This window comes from Myotis brandtii, unplaced genomic scaffold (assembly GCF_000412655.1).
Source record: "Myotis brandtii unplaced genomic scaffold, ASM41265v1 scaffold115, whole genome shotgun sequence".
In the NCBI taxonomy this organism is placed as follows: domain Eukaryota; kingdom Metazoa; phylum Chordata; class Mammalia; order Chiroptera; family Vespertilionidae; genus Myotis; species Myotis brandtii.
In genome coordinates this window covers 19,498,017-19,518,971 of record NW_005353967.1, presented here as the reverse complement: position 1 = coordinate 19,518,971, position 20,955 = coordinate 19,498,017, and the positions used below count along the sequence as shown (strand labels likewise).

Below are 20,955 nucleotides of genomic sequence, written 5' to 3'. Positions count from 1 at the left end.
CCCCCCCCCCCCCCCCCCGTAGTAGGGGGATGTTTTTATTTGCCAAAAGTTTTTAACTCTCACTTTTTTTGTGTGTGTGTGGTGTTTTTTTTATTCCTATGCTAACATTGTTTAGATGCTGCTCCTGCACTTTCCAAGCCACTTCCTCTTGACTCCTCAGTAGCCATCTCTCTGATCCGCAGGCATCAGGCTGCATCAGAATCATGGTGGGCTTTATTTTACTAGACATGCTCTGAGTCCCTTCCCCTCTTGTACCCCTCACTGTCCTTTGCATAATTCCCCCCTGACTCTGCTAGGATGGGCACCAGCACTGAGCTTTCGGATCTCAGATGGTTGTTTAAACCCTATCCAGGGTTTAAATATGTTCTGTCTCCTGCTTCTGTTGTGGGCTTGGGTGTTAGGTGATTTTACTCTTTGCTTTTCAGTATGTTTTTTTCAGAGAAATGTGTGGAGAGATTCAAATTTAGATGGCCACCATTCTGTGGAAATCTGGAAACTCACATGTTCTTAGGCCCTTGCACTCGTTTAAGACAAACAGCACTAGAAACTGTAGGTGAAGCATGATAAGTATGGTTGGTAATAAAGATGATAGGGAACTCCAGCCAGTAGCTCTGCCTTCAAAGACTGCCACGTGGCTATATATGTTTTTAAGTTAAAGCAAAATGTTTAAAGAATGATGTGTTATTTTTTTGATTCCCTACTTTACCCTTTTTGACAAAAGAGCTCCTACCCTATGCCCCTAGCCTAGTATGTAGTGCTCTGCGTGCTGTTTTAGATTTCTTTTGTAGTTAGGTGCTTTATTCTATGATAGTTTCTTCTGTTGACTCCCTTGTGGTCTGGGGTTTGCCCCAGCGGTGGAAATAGGGAGGGATGCTGCCTGGGGGCGAGGGAGGAAGGACGGAAGGTTTGGCTTTGAAGCCCACTAACGCTAACGGGAGAGCATTGCCTAATTTTGTGATGCTGCCCCTGAGTCCTCTACCTAAAGGAAGACAAAATGACACCATCTTCTTCTGTTTGCCTTGGGATCAGGTTTTGATTCTTCTGGTGGAATCCAGGAATATGTTGTTAATCTCTGCAGCACTGGCATTAGGGACATTCCCTCGGGACTTTGGCATCTGGTCTTCTCTTTATTTTCCAACACTGTTGCCAGTTTTCATCTCTTTGTAATTCTTCATGAGTTTTATAATGGAAATTGGAATAAAGGCATATTAGGCCCTGCTGGTTTGCCTAGATACTAACCCAAAAGAACTACCAATTATTCTACAGTAATGAGTAGGAAAAAATTATATTAAGGGCATGATTCCATCATTTTTATAATATTACTTAATATTATTTCTTAAGTAGCCTACTTAAATTTTTTAATAAGATTCCTTAATAAAAATGTACATGAAAAATTCCTCATATATAACTTTATATCAAATTAATTTCCTCATTAAATATAGTCAAAAGTTTATAATTTCCATGCATAAACTCTTTACTTGTGACAATGTTTACATGTTAAAATGGCTTTTCAAGGAACATGGGATTTACACAAACCCAGTATCACCCACACCCCCATAAAAAAGAACATAAATACTGTAAGATATTTATAACGGTTGAAAATGTGAACTCTGTGGTTATAGCTGGTTCAAATCCTGTCTCCATTTATGTTTTGTGTGATCTGGGCAAGTTACTTAATAACTCTAAGCATCAGTTTCCTCATGTGAAAAGTGCACTAATAGTGGTACCTGCCTCATAGGCACTTATAGGAGGATTTAGTAAAAGAATCTGTGTAAAACACTTAGCACAGTGCCTGGGACATAGTAACAGCACTGTATTTTGAAGTGAAGATGATGATGATGAAGATGCTTACAAAGGGTTAATGAGATGGACATTACTATGTAGGTATTAGTCGAATTTTTTTAATTAGTAACTTTTTTTTTTCAAAATTTCACCTCAGAAAATTTTGCCCTGGCTATTTCTCTTTGTAAAAATTTGATACTGCCTTACAGGGTGTGTCTTTTTATGACAGATGGCCAGTAGCTAGTGGTAAAAGAAGTATGGAATGTAATAGCGTTTCACTTATTTATGGGAAATGTTTCAGTGCCCCACCCTTCAACTAGTTGGAAAATAAAAGTCAAAAACTGGAAACTCTATTTATAAATGGACAGTGCTGTGATCTCAGTGTCTGAAACTGTAGACTTTTAGAAAATATTTATAGCATATTGGAAACTAGTCACTGATCAATTTCTCCTTGTCCTAGTTTTTAAAAAATTAATCCAGAAAATATGAAATTTGAGGTAAATTAAAATTGAATACTGAAATGTATCAGTATTTAAGACAAGAGGATGGAGAAAAACTCTAAATAGACATTTGAAGTCAATAGAGATATTTGTTAATGGTGCCTAATAATAAGCTACATGAGTGGAAATAGAATATATTCAAGGAGATACTGAGACCATGTCTACATTTCACTAAGGAGACAATTTAGCATTGTGGTTAGGAGTGGGGAACTCGGGAGTCAGTCTGCCTGAGTTCCAAACCCAATTCTATCACCTGCTTAACCATCTAATCTTGTAACTCACTTAACTGCAGTGTGCCAAGGTTGTGTCTACATCATAGTGTTGAGAATTAAATGAAATAATGCATGTAAAGTATTTAAAATGGCAAATGCTCTATAAATGCTGGTCACTATTCTAATTAGCTCAGCCAAAGACGCCCAAGTGACTCCAATTTGATTGTTACGGACATTTGTGTGACGTGCCCATTTCACTGGTTTAGAGGTAGGCGTCCATCATTACGTGGTCATTGTGAACTGCCTTGGCCAATAATGTATGCGAGGCAGGAAGTGAGCACTGTGCAGTAGGATCCCTGAAGAGTCCCATAGGTGCTTACCTTATTAGAGAACTCTCCTTTGTTATATCAACCTGGAGCCCAAAGATTTGCCATCATAGAAACACCCCTTCCCTTGGTTCACCTAAAAACAAGGAACTTGTGTGAGTATTGAAAAATCACTTACTATAAACATCATCAGTCATTATTCAGAGATTTATATTTCACAAATGGAATCAACAGTCCAGTGGAGGTAGTGTTGCTTATACAGCTAAACTGTGCCATCTGCCTAAACTGAAAAATAAGGAAAATTCCTAGATAACAGATTGCAACATATCTTTTTTATATGCAGCTCATCATGAGTAGACTGTGTGACTTAGCCTTATTTGACACTGATAATTTTCTAAAGGGACTCTCACATGGGAGAGAGTATCACATCAGGCCTTAGAAATTAGTTATAGCCATATCATTATATTTCATAGGAGAACTCTTGCTAGCAAGAAGAATGGATAAGAATATCGATGTCCATTGTATCTACATATTATTCTTGTATCTGCACCTCAGATTGTAGCCTTGTATTTGTGGTTGTATTTTTCCCCTGTCCGCATAGTCAAAACCTGCATTTTTGCAGTGAAAGTTGTTGTTGATCTTAAGCGGCCAGCTTATTCAGCCCTCAATATATCCCAGGCACTGTGCTAAGTGCTTTACATATGTTGCCTCATTTAATTCATAGCAACCCTGTAAGTTGGTACTTTTTTAAAAAAATATTTTATTGGTTTTTTACAGAGAGGAAGGGAGAGGGATAGAGAGTCAGAAACATCGATGAGAGAGAAACATCGATCAGCTGCCTCCTGCACACTCCCCACTGGGGATGTGCCTGCAACCAAGGCACATGCCCTTGACCGGAATCGAACCCGGGACCCTTCAGGCCGACACTCTATCCACTGAGCCAAACCGGTCAGGGCTAAGTTGGTACTTTTATCCACATTCTGCTAGTGAGGAAAAACAAGGCTCAAGTTTATATAGCTGGTAATTTGTGGAGTTGAGATGCAAACTCTGAAAGGCTATGCTCTTAAAGACAATGCTATCTTGCATGCGAGAAAGCCAGGGCTTCAGAACTAGGCAGAAGTAAGACCATAAATTATTGAAGCAACTGACATTGCTCAGTTTCTAGTGCTTTGGTTGTATGGAAAAGAAACTTTGGAATAACGTGCAAAAGAATAGTGAAATACAATATTTATAGCATTATGTATAAATACATATAGAAACATAGAGAAGACAGAAGCTAATACATGTTGTAATACAGCAATAATCAATCCCATAAGCATTTTATGAGTTTGATGAAGCCACAACTTATTCTTTAAGATTGTGGTGATCACAGTTGATAGTTGCTAAAAGCTGTTATGAAACATACAGAACACTTTTATTTTAATCCAACCCACTTTGGTACACATACCTTTGAGGAAGAAATTGTTATCATATACTAAAACTTTTGTTCTCCAAATGATACTATCAGGAAAGAAAAAACACACCCATAGAATTAGAGAAAATATTAACAAAAAATGCATATAATAAGGAACTTTCATCCAGAAGATGAAAAATATTGGTGATGGGAATTGAAGGGTTTTGTTTGTTTGTTTTTAATACATTTAATTTTGTTTTAACATGTCCTTACTTCGCAAATACAACATTGCCAGGCACAACCCAGATTTTCTTGAAATTTCATGGTCCTTAGAATCCACTGCTGTGGATAACTAGCTGTGAGTTTGGGGTATGGATATTGGGCCACCTGAAAACATGGCCTCTTAGTACCTCAGGAGCCTTAACTGGTTATTCAGATATGTACAAATCCCAGGGCATTAACAACACTTGGCAATCTCCTATTGGATGATCAAGTTCTCCACAGTTGTCTCCCAGTGATTGGAATTGTGTCTGACACCTTCCGTAAGGCTAAGTATATACTAGGAAAATGACCTGGGTGCTTCATGTACACCCCACATACATCTGATGTTTATGCTCCCATTTTTTTAAGAATACTCTTTTGAGAGTCATACAACCCATATGTGGCCAATAACTTTTTGTGTGCCTTGCTCTTCTGCAACGTGAGGGGTTGGACTAAGTGATCTCCAAGGTTTTTTCCAGCACTATTGTAGGTTGTGATTGTATTTGCATGCACCCTGTTTTTATGTTAAAGAAGTATATGTATTTCACATGTACTTGTATTAACTATAAGTTCTAACCATGTTGCCAGTCTGGACAGGGGAGACAGTAGTTTTTCTCACATAAGCTGATATTCAGGAGGCATGTCGCATCTGTACTACTGACGCTGCCACTTGGGCGGATGCTCTTTCTTCATTTCACTGTGAGGATTCAGGATGTTTAATACAGCTACGTTGTCTATTGCAAAAGGTCACGAGGCTCATTTTTTTAAATACGCTTGACATTGAAGTTCTTATACAAATGTCAGTCATTGTTATAATGTAAACAAATGAGGACTACTTGGCGATACATGCCAATTGGCATATTTGCTATTTTCTACAAGTATAAGGATAGAAAGTATTAAAATCATTTATACCCATTTGAGAGAGGAAATTAACATTTTCTAAAAAATTCTTTTCTAGTGAAGGAAGCCCGTCCCCCAGAATTGAGCTGCTACATAACATCGACCCAGGCTTTGTGGACATTTCTCCGTGTGAGTACCTTGTTCGCTGCTGCTAAACTAAATCTGTGTGGCTCGCAAAGATGGTTTTCTTACCTAATGTGTCTCTAGCCTTGCTTTCTCTTTTTCCACTTGAATTTTCTGGAAAGGTAAAACAGTTCTCCATGGCAGCTGTTGTCTGTTCTCGCCGTGGCTTTGGTACCACCAACCTGAATTCTGTTCTCTGCGCTGCAGACTTACCAACTGTATGGCCTTTAATTAAGCCTTTTCACTCTCCGTGCCTCAGCTTTCCCATGTGTGAGAGGAGAACCCATGAATCTCAGAGGCTCCTTGTCACTGCAAATGTCATGTTGTTGTTACCCTGTTCTTACCTGAGAGCTCCAGCCTTCTTCCAGAAAACTCAAGGTCAAATAAGCCATCATGTCATCTGATCAAGCTGGCATCTCGCAGGCATGACTTACTGAGCAACCGTGGAGGTAACTTAGGTAGCTCTCTCTATTCATTCTTCAGGCCACTTAATGCTCTCAGACACCAACAGGCTGCAGTAGCCCTGTATAAAACGTGCCAGGGGCCTCGGGGTCTGAGCTGGGAAGCATTAGCTATTCCGCCCTTTGCCCAGGTTCCATCAGAATGCCTCACGTGGAGGCTGTCTTTAGAAAATGGTGCTCTTACATTTCCTTCATTCACTTTGATGTTCACATCCCCTCCTTTCTAAACATGGTGGTTCCCCTTTGTCAGGCTCTCCTTGCTTCTTAGTCCTCTGCAGTCTATGCTAAAAGCCATCACCAGGTCTCCCTGCTCCGAGAATGACCCTCACTCCAGGCACTCCTTGCCATTTTCTTCTTAGACACTTGCCATTTCCAAGCATGCAGATCATCATACTTAGGTGTTGAATATACTTTTCCCTTTGCCTGAAACACTTTCTCGGCCTCTCCACCACTGTTCCTCGCCCCTTAAAACCAGCCCAATGTCCCATCGCTGTGACTGCTTTCCATAAGCCCAGCAGGAGCAGCCATCCCTTCCTCTGTGCGCCCTCCGCAGGCATCGCTGTATAGCATTCATCGGGCTCTCTTGTATGTGCCTTCATTTCCCACTAACCTGAGAGCTCCTGGAAGTCAAGGTCTGTGACTTGTTATCTTTTCATCCTCATAAGTTAACAAAGAGCCAGCACTTAGTAGGCGCTCAGGGATGATTACTTGATGACTGCGTGGAGAAGAGCTGGGATGGAATAAAGACCAAAGTGTCCACATTAGACTTGGAAAGGAAAAGGCCCTGAGACAGGCAGGAATGGCTACATTGTGGGGAAATCTCTGTGTCTGTTGGAGTAAACTTAGGTGAATGAAGGAGGCAAGGGCAGTTTTATGTCCAGCCTGGTAGCTACTGGCCTGATGTGGCTATTGGACACTTGAAATGTGGCTAATTGTGGGTGGAGATGTGCTGTAGGTACAAAATACACATCAGATTTTGCAGACTTAGTATGAAAAAGTAAAATATAACATATATTTACTACTTGTTGAAATGGCATGCTTTGGATATGTTGAGTTAAATGTACTATTAATATGAATGTTACCTGTTTCCTTTTCCTTTTTAATGTGGCTACTAGAAAAACTTTAATTCCCTATATATTTCTGTTGGTCTGGAAGGGTTATTCTAGAAGGTGCTAGGAAATGACTTGATCAGCTGCACAAGAGGGCCACAGCCGTGACGGCTACTGTGAGGCTGTACATCGGTGGTTGGTAACCCTTCCTCTGCCCCCGCACACCTAAGGGAGCTGACAGGGTCCAGTCTGTCAGTGGTCCACCAGAGCAGTGGTTCTTAACCAAGGGCCAGTCCTATCAGAACTTCTCCCGGGGCCCAGAGGAAGTAGGGGGAAGGCAGGAGTGGTTTGTAAAACTTCTGAGTAATTTAATGTGCTGAGTATGCTGCCCACGTTATAATGTTTGTAAACTGTTCTGACCCACTAAATCCCATCCATAAATGAAAAGCCTTAAGCCCCCTTCACTCACTAAGATATATTTTGTCTTGGCACCAGAAATGGGAGCTTACGGACTCTGTTCCTGTGTTACCTGGCCATCGTACTGCTTGCTGTGACTCTCACTGTCTTCCCTAAAGTGTCCCCAGCTCCTGTGTAAAAGTTAATAAAGGCATGGGAATCAGAACAGAGAATCGTCTTAGTTTTGCCACCCATAGATTGTAAGGTCTTGAGCAGGTCCCTCCACTTTGCTTGGAGTCAGCTTCCCACATATTAAATATGGACTCACTAAGACCCTTTATTGCTGCTCCACCTTCCCCCTCCTTGAAGCCCATTCCAGGCCTTCCCTGCCAGCCTGGACTCTTGCTCTGACTTCTGTGCGCAGTGAGGGACACTGTCGGGCCTTGACATTGACACAGAGCACATTCACTATTTGTCCACAGAAACAGGGCAGCTCTCTGTGCCTGTAAGCAGCTGAATGCCCCCTCTTATACACGGGCAGCACCGTGGGCCTTTGCTCCCAGTTTCATATTCATTTTAATCCACTGTGCAGCCATTGGAGAAAGGAGAGCTACCTTTGGGGACCTGCTTCTTTATAGGATGGTGTTGTACACCCATTTTCTTTTCTGTGCAATTAATTTGTAGGGAAAAATTAAATCCAGCTATAGGAAAATATGTATTTACTAGAGGCCCGATGCACGAAATTTGTGCAAGAGTAGGCCTTCCTTCCCCCTGCTGCTGGCACCGGCTTCCCTCTGGCCGCTGGCAGGTACTTGGGACCGGGTTTCCTTCGCAGCCCCGGCTTTGTCCAGAAGGACATCCGGTCTAATTAGCCTATTACACTTTTATTATTATAGATAGGACAGCAAAGTCTGAAAATCATGTTTATAGAATCTATTTTTTTAATATGTTGTAGAGACTTTTGTGGAATAAAATTAGAAAGCAGCCTATCTAGGGTATAAATTAAGGATTAACAGTTGAGTCAGTGTTATCACAGCAACATCTCTGCTTTCTAACGCCAGCACGTCCCAGATTAGGTGTACTTACTGATAGCAGAGAGGGTAGGGCTCCACCTACACCTTCCCAAAGCCACTTCATCAGTTTCCTCATCTGTGAAGACTGAACTAAATGATGTCTACAGCCCCTTCCAGCTTCAACATTCTATGGGGTCTCTATATAAATAGGACCTTAAATGAGCAAAGCTGTCCTCAGTTTCTCTCCTTTTTCATTCTACCAGAAAGGGTGCACTTGGTAACAAGCAGGAATGCAGCCTAAGGCATGTTGTAATGGGTCAACACAGTGAAACTGTTAGAAACACTGAAAGTGCTAGAATAATTTGAAATATCATATGATTTTGTTATTACTATATCGTGCCCTTCTTTCTGATCCCTATTCTAAAACATCACTCAGCAATCAACTTTTCCATCTGCTCTCTCTTTTTTAGTGGGTCTTGTTGGGAATGGTGGGCCAGTGCCTCCTGCTACCATGAATCACAGAACTAGACACTGGACGTTTCACAGGGAAGCCTGTCTTCTAAGTAGTACCTGATCCCCTCCCAGGCTCACCTCTTGTGTTTAGCAGATACACCTCCTCCCTCTTATTCTAAGAGTATCGGGCACCCCCAGAGGCTCTTCTTACAGGTTTTTTTCACAGCCACATACCCTTGGTAGCTCTACTTGGTTCTGAAGAGCTCTGGCTCCAAATTCCATGCTCCTTCCCTGCCACCCCACCCCCACCCCCACTCTAGCCAGCGTGCCTCAGACCAGGAGGAAAAATTAGTTCAAAGGCATTAGATCAACCTGCAGGCCCCAGGCTTGATCTGGGCTGTTCTGAGGTAATGACCCTACTTCACCTGCAACCACAGTCCCTGGCAGTCAGGTGTGGCATTCTGTGCATCGTTAGCATCCTCACGTGCCTCTGCTGGTGTAACACACATATACCTGACGCACATGCACACAGGAAGCACTCAGACTCTGCCGATAGAGCTCCACTAGAGACGAAGGGCACTGACAGATGTTAGCATTTTCCACACCACCTACAGCCAAGTCTTCAAAGTGATCCTGTCCAACTTCGTTACTATTTCATTTAAAGGGCCTCCTCTCTTTAAAGTTTATAATGAGATGTTATTTCTGCTCATGATTACAGGGGGAAGGAACACTCTCCCCGCCCTCTCCTCTCTCACGCGCTATTTTCTGTGGTAAAATTGCCAAATCTATACTTGAGATCCAAGGTTGTCCCAGTTCGCATGCTTGGGAGCTGCTCCCTGTTTCCTCTTCAGAGAAGCATTCAAATCTGTTTCCTGACATTGGGTTGCCATCCCCAAGGTCACGGATCAGTGATGCTGTCTGCCCACCACGTGCATGGAACTGTTGTAGGCACTAGAGATCAGTAAGCCCTTACGTTTTGGTAGAAACTGGTCTGGAAGAGGGCATGACACAGCGTCCCACTTCCCGCTTGACGGCTGTTTGTGGTTACCAACTGCCCAGAGCTACGTGCAGCCTCCTTAGCCTGCCTCCCCTCAGCACTGTTGCAATGCCCTCCTTTAGTCACTTCCTTTGCTTCTCTAATTCTTGTTTAGGGCCCCATTCACATTTCTACTTCTCCATGAAGTTCTTGATCCCTCCAAACTTGAGTCCCTTGAGTTTCTCTGGAGCATCCTAGAACATGGAGCTCTCGCTACCTCATATTGCAATAATTTATATTCATGTGTCTCCCCTACCCGGAGCCATAAGCTCCAAGGAGGGCAAGATTTTAACTGTATACCTCTCTCGATGCCTTATATTTGAGATATTTTATATATACTGAATGAATGCATGCTAATAAATCAGTCCTTTAAGAAGGTTATCATTCACTGAATGAGTTAGAATAAATCTGGCAAGAGTATAACATCATATATTATTTTCAAAGCACTTTTCTTTCTTTCTGAGAAGTAGCAACACAGAGGCAACTTTCTACCTTTCAGCCTGAAATTAGATGTTGAACAGAGTAAAATAAGTTAGGTGGGACACATGAGGCACATCAACTCTCAATGATGAGATTGCTCACCATAAAACACCAAGGGTAGAAGGCACCTTGCACTTAGTTCATCCATCCTCTTTATAATCCAAAAGGAGAAACTGAGGCATCGGACACACACAGCTAATAAATAAGAGAGCTGGAACTCAGGGCTGTCCACGTCCTGGCCTCACACATAGGTCACATCCTACTGATTTCAGCGGTCTCTTTGCTTTCTGTTCTACACTGGTTTGTAGGAAGGGGGCACCCAGATCTTAGCTACAGCCATGTCACTCAAATAACAGCATGTTGGTAGAGCCTTATACACTTAAATGAGGCTGGGAAAGTGGCTCTAGTAGTTACATGAGCGGTTCCACGTATCTAGATGATAGCAACTTCTGTCTGCGTTTTTATTCCAAACCTTTTTAAAAGTTATTTGTAATTGACATACAGTATTGTATTTGTTCCAGGTGTACCACATAGTGATTCAACATTTATGCACTCTGGGAAATGATCACCACAATAAGTCTAGTGAGCATGTGTCCCCATACCTAGTTACCACGATGTGGTTGACTCTGTTCCCTGCACTGTATGTTACATCCCCACGACCTAGCAGCTTCCACTGGAGAGGCTGGCTGTGGAAACCTTGCCGATGCCTTAGGTAATTACATGTGAGGTTGGTGATGAAGCAGGGGAACAAGGTGTGGGCACAGGGCAGTGTAACCTGATGCAACGTGCAGCATTCTGGGGTTTCGGGAAGACCTGGGTTTGAATTCCAGCTTTGACCTACTTCCTGTGAGCCTGTGGGTAAGTTCTTTGTTTCATCACCTATAACTTGAGGGCAGGTAGAGCTGTCTCCTGTAAATAAGTTCAAACAACAGTTAACAGCAATTAGAGTCTGACTGTTGGGATGAAGTGTCTGTACTTCTTACTTTCTGTATTTCTGCCATTTTAATTTTTAGTAATGAGCGTGTGTAGCTTTCATAAGCAGGAATAAAGCCTGTTCATACAGATTTATTTTGAACACTCAGTGCAGAGGGTGCTTCTGAGACTGGAATGTCATGGAAGCTGCTGGGTTCTATGAGTGGGAGGTGGGGCCTCCCTGTGCCCACCTGTCCTGGTCAGAGACGGGCGGTGTGACAGCATTTCTCCCCAGCTGCCTGCCTGAAACCCCGGCTGCCTATTCTCATTCCTTCTCTTCATCGGTCACAGAGGCTCATTGTACAGCTTGTCACAGAGTGAGCAGAATTTTGTGTCTTCTCCAGCTGCCGATATTTGTCCTTGGCCGCGCGTCACGTTTTCCTTGGTGTGGGTCGGTGCATGCCCTCCATCACAGAGCCTGAACACAGATAATCTGCTCCTTTTTAATTTTCAAAGGCTTTTAGTACTCCCCACTTGGGGCGTACAAAAGTGTATTTGGAAATGTGGCTTTTTCTGTGCCGAAGGCAGTCCCACAAGCCTCGTAGCCCATCCACCCCACTTCACACAGTGCATCTCAAGTAACATACATCAAACCTTCACTGTTAACACTTGGTGCTGGCGTACTGGCTTTCATCCTGAGAAAATAAATACACCACACCAAACCCACAGCACTTTAAAAACTCTAATTAATCCTCACCACAGACCTAGGCTATACAGAAATGCCAAATCCCACTACCCAATTTTATGTTTGGAGAAATTAGGGCAAGCAACTTTCTTAAGGCTTCCCAGGGCCAGAGAGCAGAAGCTGACTTGAAGGGTTCCGGCGGGCCCTGCCGCTGGGAGAAGGGCAATTGTCCAGGGCCAGCTGCCTCACTGGATTTTCTCCTGCAAACACCATGTGGTTACTTGCCCAGAACCCCATTTACACATCAGCTTTTATTCCCCCTCCCCCCCACCAGGGTTACAATGATGCCAAGTTCTCCCGTTTCCAACTGTCCACTTATTTATTTGCTTACTTTTATTTAATTCTGGTAGAGCCTAGAAATGTTAGCCATGGCTTCCAAGAGTATCCTGGCAACTCTAGCTGGTTAAAAGGTCTGTGCTGATCTTGACACTCAACACAAAAGTAGACGACCCTCCAAACAGTTCCTTTCAGACCCAGCAGCCGTGCCCACCCAGGTGTGTTTGAGATTTGGGGATATCCAGGCTCCGTCTCTTCTTTCTTTCTTTCTTTCTTTCTTTCTTTCTTTCTTTCCTTTCTTTCCTTTCTTTCCTTTCTTTCCTTTCTTTCCTTTCTTTCCTTTCTTTCCTATCCTTCTATTCCCACCTTGCTGAGATAGGCTTCGTTTTTTCTCTCCCAGTAAACTAGACATCTTCCTACCTCACTTCCCTAACTTACAATCTGTAAGGCTTAGTGTATACACCTTTCTTGAAATAGTCAACCATAAAATTCTGGAAAAACATGAAACCTCACTAAATTTTATGGGACATGTCCAATGAAATTAAAATGTAGTCATTTCACTTTCTAAATATTTATTAATCTAGTCAAATTTTTTTAGAGGCTATAGGGCACTTTTGTATAAGGCTGAAATGAAACTTTTAAAAACACTTGTGAGAGAAAGCTGAGTATGTAATACTTTCAACAAAATTTTAATTTTAAAAAAATAAAAGAAAGCTGAGTATATGGTCTACGTTAGGTCACTCATAGGGCAAGATGTTAGTAACAGGCATTTATAGACTGAAGTCTATTACCTCTGGCAGCAAATGTAGGGATTGAATACATGTACCTTGTTTTTTAAGAGTCTTTTGAATCAGAGGAAAAAATATACACAGTTATAAAATACACAGTTAAAATAACAGTTATAAAATAGCAAGAAATGATAATGAAATAAATGGAATAAACAGGGTGGGGCAAAAGTAGATTTATAGTTGTTCATATGGAAAATAATACAAGAATCCTATATAATAAAATCCTAATATGCAAATCAACTCAATGGCAGAATGATTGGCAGAATGACTGGTTGCTATGATGCGCATTTACCACCAGGGGCAGAAGCTCAACACAGGAGCTGTCCCCTGGTGGTCAGTGCGCTCCCACAGGTGGAGCACTGCTCAGCCAGAAGCGAGCTCACAGCTGGCGAGCACAGTAGTGATGGCAAGAGCCTCTCTTGCCTCTACTGCAGGTGGGTGGTAAGGAGCGAGGGGTCCCGGACTGCGAGAGCCCTGGACTGCGAGAGAGATGTCTGACTGCTGGCTTAGGCCCGATCCCCCTGGGCCTAAACCAGCAGGCAGACATCCCCCAAGGGGTCCTGGACTGCGAGAGGGCGCAGGCTAAGCTGAGGGACCTCCCCCCAACCCAGTGCACGAATTTTGTGCACTGGGCCCCTAGTTAATAAATAAAAATTTAAGAATAAGCTTTGTTTTGCGTACTCACAACTAGAAACCTACTTTTGCCCCACCTGTGCAAGCACTAAGGAGCAATAAATAATGAGAGGCATTAGGCTAGACTTCTTCAAAAAGTATAGTTTTAAATTTGTCTATCATTTCAACAACTTTAGTTTTATCTTTTCTTGATTTTAATGTGAATGAAAGAAAAAAATAGTTAACACTTTATTAATTTTTTATCAATGCTGGTACAAATTACTATATACTTAATGCCTTAAGGCAAAACGAATTTATCATAGAATTCTGTAGGCTAGAAGTCTGAAATGGGTCTCACCGGACAAAACCTCAGAGTTTCAGCAGGGCAGCATTCCTTTCTGGAGGCTCTAGGAGAGAATCCATCTCCTCACCTTTTCCAGCCTCGAGAAGCTGCATGCCTTGCTTGGCCCATAGCCTCCTTCCTCCATTCAACGCCGGCAGTGGAGGGTTGAGTCCCTCTCATAGGACATCCCTCCAACCTTGCTCCCATCATCACATCTCCTCCTTTGACCTCTTCCACATTTTAAGGACTCTTGTGATGATATCAGGCCCACCTGGATAATCCAGGGTAATCTCCACACGTCAAGGCCAGCTGGTTAGCAACCTTAATTCCTCCTTGCATGTAATTTACGGCTTCTGGGGTTAGGACACGGCCATCTTGGGGGCCTTTATTTTGTCTACCACAGACACACCTACTCTGTTTCACTAGACTTTATGAAAAATACAAAGAGTAGCTTATAATCTTGTTGTAGAGAAGTACAAAAACATATAAAAAGTTAAAAGAAAAATCAAGTAACAGTTCAAAACAACAATGGTAGAGACATTACAAGTTAGACGTGGTGAATTGCCAGATGATTTCCACGGCACCTCATAGAGAACTGCACGAGAACGAAGGAGGGATAATCACACAGGCTAGTTTATGAAGAGAAGGGAGCCTTGCTCTGAACCTGGAAGCAGGAGTTCCTGAGATGGAAAAGCCATCTTGGGACAGGAGTATGAGTAAAAGGGTGTGTGTGCGCCTGTTCCAGGGGCAAAGGGAAGGTGGGAAAGATGAATGAGGTTGTGTGCCAGACCAAGGAGATTAGGTTTGATCTTGTCTGCAATGGGAAGCTCCCTGTTTGTTTTTTATACAGACAAGTAATACATGGGAGGGGTTTTGTGTAATAGTTTTGAAAAATACAAAAAAGCTCAGAGACAAAAGTAGAAATCATTCTAATCCCACTCTCCTGCCTGCCCCCAAAGTAAGCATTGTTAATAGTTTAGTGTACTTTTTCTATTCTCTTTCTCTCTCCCCCTCCACTCGCTCACTGATCCACACATTTATTTACACAGATTCTTATAGAATTTAATCATATATTATTTTATTGCCTAATTTTTAGCATAATTAAGTATAGAAACTTTTCATCTTTAAAAATTTTGTGTAATAACTTTATTAATGGCTGCATGTCATGGTATTTCTGACATGTGTCTGCCATTCTAACATGTGGAAATACTTTACTTAGCCATTACCTGCTTTTGCATTTGTTAGGATATTTCCAGTTTTTCATTAATATAAATAAAGCCCCAGTGACCATCTATTTATTTTGAGAGGATAATGCCTAAAACAAAGTTCCTGTGTTAAGAGGCATAAACATTTTGAAGATCTTTTGATATATGTGGCCCAGTTGCTTCCCTGAAATATTGTATGAGTTGACAGATCTACCATCACTGCATAGGAGTGCTTATTTCTTGGAATCTTGGCTAGAGGGAATATTAGCATTTTTTAAACATGTGCCAATTTTATAAATAAAATAATGTATTTTAATTTTAATTGCTTTGATTACTGCTGAGGTTAGGCTGTTGGGGTCCAGCCCCAACAGGTCCAGGGGTTCCCAAAGGTGTGGACGGAGTCGGCGAAGAAGGAAGGACACGGAGACAGCGTTCAGTTGATCAGCATAGCCAGGTTCTCCAGCCAGGTTCTGTCTTTATTCTCCTGTTACATCTGTATTTATACCATTTGATTTTAATCCTATCCATTCTATTCCAAAGGTTAGGGCGTTTGTTATCTCCATTCCAAGGTCACTACTCTATTGTTCTGTTAAGCTACAAGGAAGTAACTGAAGGAGATTATCCTAAGTAAAGATTATGTAGTTTAAGCGTGATTGTTCATAGTTAAAGTGATTAACTACCGGCCTGGCACTTAGTTAAGGGGTTTTATTCCCTTCCTTAGTCCTGTTAATCCCTAACTCCAGAGGAAAATCCCCACCTGGGGAAACAACCTTTCTCGGAGAGGTGACCTTGGTTAAAACACATAGCGCTAAGAAGGGGAGCAAACATATTAAGAACAGTATGCCATATACGCCAGGTCCCTTGAAACATATGCTGTGCAGATGTTTCTTCCCTGCAGCGACTGTGTCAAGCAGCAAGGATGGACCGGCTTCCGGCATTAGGCTTATTTTTCATGTTTATTGAATATTTGGGGGCCATAATTACTAATTTCCCATGCTAAGAAAAAAGGTTTTTTCTTATCAATTTATAAGAACTTTTTATATCTATACTAGTAGTATTCAATTTTTGTAGCAAATTTTTTAAATTTTATGGCATCTTTTAAATTTAAAAATTTAAAACTTTCATTTCATAGAATTCTTCCATTGTGTTCAAAAATTTCCCAGCAGAATGGCTCATTGGTTGAGCATCGACCTATGAACCAGGAGATCATAGTTCGATTCCCGGTCAGGGCATATGCCAGGGTTGCGGGCTCAATCACCAGTGTGGGGCATGCAGGAGACAGCCAAGCAATGATTGTCTCTCATCATTGATGTTTCTATCTCTCCCTCTCCCTTCCTCTCTGAAATCAATAAAAATATATTTTAAAAATAAATAAATAAAATAAGACTTTAAAAAATTATTCATTCTGAGTTCAATTATTCACTTATATCTTCTTCTAGTCCTATCTGACTCTTTTTTTTTTTTTAAAGTTTCAGGTATAATAGAAGTAATGCAAAATAGGTTTACAGTTTTAAAATAGTAAAATCAATATTGTAATGCCTACCATCTTGAAAAAGGTTTAGATTTTGATTGAAATTACATTGAGAGATAAGTTTGGAGTGTGTTGTCACTTTTTACAATATTAAGTCTTTCCATGCTGTATATCTCTACTTTGATGTAATCTTCTCTAATGACTTCCTGTAAAATATTACAATTTTCAAGATTTTTTAAATTTGTTTGTAGGTACCTTATGTTTTTGTTGCTACTATACATGGTTCTTTTTTCTTTTTGAATTATGTTAGTTGTTAGTGTATAGGAATACAATTGACTTTTGCATATTCCGTTGAGATTTGATCTTATATTGAATAAATGACATTGTTAAGCCTTATTATCAAGTCTAATACCTTGTTGGTTTTGTATATTATCTGTGAATAATGGCAATTTGTTTGTTTCTTTCTTTCTAGGCCTATACCTTTTCCTTGTCTGATTGTACTGTTGTTTTTCAGTATTGCATAAAAGTGGTGATATCAGGCATCCTTGTTTATTCCCAAACTCAGAGGGAAAGCTTTCAACGTTTACCATTAAGTATAATGTCTGTTATAGATTTTTTATATTCTTTCTCAGAGTGAGAAAACGCCCTTCTATTCCTAATCTGTCTTATTTTAAAAATTATAAATAGGTGCTTGATATTTTTTTCAAAAATTTTCTGTCTGTAATAATATTGTCATATAGTTTTCTCCTTTGACTTGTTTATTTTTTATGTTAAATTTGCATTTTTGAGATACACTCAATTTATACATTACTAGATCTAACTTGCTAAGATTAGCATTTTTATATTCATACTTATAAGTTTATACTAAAATTATGATTTCTTGTGCTATCTTTGTAAGGTTTTGGTCAGGCTCATGCTGTTTTCAGTGAATAACTTGATAGTGTTCCTTCTCTCTTTTGGTGTCTTCTGGAAGAGTTTCTGTGAACTGGGGATATTTGGTGGTGTTTTTTTTCCCACCAGCTTTATTGAGATATTTGACACATAACATTATGTATATTTAAGGTATACCGTGTTATGATAAATATTTATATTGCAAAATGATTACCACGATAAGATTAGTTAACATATCCATTACCTCACATAGTTACCCATTTGGGGGAGAGCAATGGTAAGAACATTTGTAATTACTCTTTAGTAACTTTCAAATGTGCAATACATATTGTTAACTGTATTTACCACACTTTAGGTCGCCAGAAATTTTCATTTTATAATTGGAACTTTATACCTTTGACCACCACTTCCCATTTTTCCTACCCCCCGATTCCTGGAAGTCATCAATACTCTCTGTTACTATTAATTCAGTTTAAAATGTGGTATCAGTTAAAGAACTAAAGGTTTTATTTCATATTTTCAGCATCATGTATGAATTATTCATTATTGCTCACTGCCTTCGTCTTAGTTCACAGAAAGTAAAGCATGACACAAAACTTGCATATAGTCAGTTACTATAGTCAGTCCCAGGGTGCAGGAATAAGGAACAGATTTAATTTTATATAAATTACTTATAGAGTTCAGTGCTTACTTCCTTTTACTATAATTCATTTTATCGTGAGATAGAATTTCTCTTTTAATTTTGTTTTATTGGTTGGTTTGGGTACATCTTTGAATTATCTTCTTTCCATGGAAATGTCATGGGTGATGTGCTTTGGGTGGCCTTGTTTTTAGGTATCTTATGTTTTCGTTAGGTACCTTAAATACCCTGTATTTAAGAATATTGTATGTCTTTCTGTTACTCACATAATGCAACTTTATTGGGTAAATAATCCCAGAGTTACAATTTTTTCCTTCAAAATTCTGCAAACATTGCTCACAGTCATTGGAATCTATTGTTACAGAAAAGCAATCTCAATACAGTCTGGTATCCTTGCTATGGAGGTATCCAGTTTTTCTCCTCCTACCTGGATAATTATAGTGTTCTGTCTTTGGTACTGATAGTCAACTATATATCTAGTGTATTTTGGATTTATTTCATCAGTTCTTCCTGGTACACAATAATCACTGCACAATTTAAACTGTTTTATCCCAGGAAAGCTTAAATCTGATATATCTTTGGATTTTATCTCTGCTAAAAATAATTCGGTCTTTTGGGGAGTACCACTTATATGTATGTTGGATGACCTAATATATTGTACATGTTCTTTCACTTCTCATTTTCATCTCTTTGCCCTTTTCTCCTACTTTCTGGGGTGAGTTCCAGAATGAGATTTTACAGATCTCATTCTGATTCTCTTTAATGCTTCCAGTGGCATTTCAGAATGTAGTATGGCAAATCTCTTGCCTTGCTACCTTTCTATAGGCTTTCCAATTCTTACTAACAAAGAATGATCAATTTTATCTTTTTGCCTCTTCTTTCATAGTTAATATTTCACTTGATTGTGTTAAGTACACAAAGTTGCTGCTGCCAGTTTATTCTTTTTCTTCAGTAAACAGTCTCAGGTATGCTGTGTCTCTACCTCCACAGTTATATGTTCATCTCCTTTTTAAGTTTTGAAATGTGTTCATATTTCTGTATGTTTTCATGTTTCATGCTGGTATTATTTTGTTACTGAGTGTAAATTAGCTGGTTTTTGCTAATGATGGATTATCTTTAGGTTCCATCTCTGCAAGCTATTAGAATAATTGCAAATATAAAAGCAGGAGGATCTATTTATCTAAGATACATAGAATTAGTTCAGTGATACAAAAGCCTATGGATGAGGAGAAGTGGTCAGTGCAGTGGGCCATCCAAATAAAGGAAAATAATCTCTAGGTGCTCTCTTTGTATTTGATGGAGCCATTGAGATGGACCCATGTTATGGTCTCCTCTCATCAGCCTGGATGCTATTCCAGGCATGTAGGTGACTATAGCCAGTCCCTTTCCTGGTACTACTGTGCCCTGTATTAAGGTGGACCTGCTGCAAGCAATCTTTCTGTCCAGTGTGCTGCAGATGCTCTCCGTCTTTCTGGATTGGATGACTCCTAATATTCTTGACCCAGAGCAATGAAAGAGTTTTCCACATGGAGGCTTTCTTTTGGTCCTGTGACCTGCCCTGATTTCCAAATTAGGAATGTTTGTGAAGTTCTGCTAGTATATTTCTTACTTACCTCTTGAGCACCATGCTATTTTCCTCAGGAAAGGAGCTTCCAGTCAGCTTTAGCCCCTCTTTTTAAATATGAGAGTTGTTAGGTACCTGTACTAGCTGCCCTCTTTCCTAAATGTTTCCACATAAGCAGTTTTGAACAAGATACAGACAAGATTAAATAAGGTACTTGAGAGAAACCACATGGAGGGAAATAAAGAGAAGAAACTAATGTTGACGCTGTGCTCTAGGCACTGTCCAGGCACCATCCCATCCCGCATTACTGTCTTTAGCGTGCATATCACCATCTGGCATAATTTTATTATAAATATTTAGTTATCATCTTACACTCTCATCTATAATAATAATCTATAATAATAAAAGTGTAATATGCAAATCGACCGAATGGCCATCCGGATGTCCTTCCTGATGACCTTCCTGATGATCTTCTAGACAAAGCCGGGGCTGCAGCTGTGGGATTGAGGCAGCCACCACGGCTGCAAGGGAGGGATTGAGGCAGCTGCCATGGCTGCGAAGGCCTACTCTTTCACGAATTTTGTGCATCAGGCCTCTAGTTAAAATATAAGATCCACAGGGCAGACATGTTTGTTTCCTGTATTCATTACTGTACCCAAGTGTCTAGGACAGTGGCACAACTAAAAGCAGTTGCAGAATAAATGTTCTTCTTTACTTAAATAAAAATGTTAAAAAAGAAAGACTTTAATAGATATTTTAAAAAGAAATTGGATGTCAGAGGCACTTGATTTGTGATAGCTAATGTTTCTTTATAAAATAAGACAAAAAACTTAGATTTCACTTAATTGATGGCAAGTTTAAGAGATTTAAGTTTACTTGAGTCTGACACTAGTGTAATTTATATGACATAAACAGGAAGTCGCGATATTTGACTACTTATAAAAATTCATTTCAGAGCCTTTTTATATCATTTTGTAAAAGCTCCTTCCAGCAAATAATTTGGTGCATATCTGACTTTCAGCTCCTTTCTCTAAAGAGAAAATAAGAATAAAAGAGAAAGGAGAGAGAAACTTAGCTCAGGTATAACCCTCTCTTATGATCTTTTACCTGAGATATAAGAATT

General features: G+C 40.3%; 1 protein-coding gene across 1 annotated transcript in view; it reads left to right on the top strand.

Moving 5' to 3' along the window:
- The window catches only part of ARSB (arylsulfatase B), a 111,663-nt gene that overhangs the window by 50,858 nt on the left and 39,850 nt on the right, over positions 1 to 20,955 (top strand). The window contains exon 6 of the mRNA XM_014550634.1: positions 5,433 to 5,503. Within this exon, the coding sequence (XP_014406120.1) occupies positions 5,433 to 5,503 (71 nt within the window). The remainder of the gene's footprint in view (positions 1 to 5,432; positions 5,504 to 20,955) is intronic.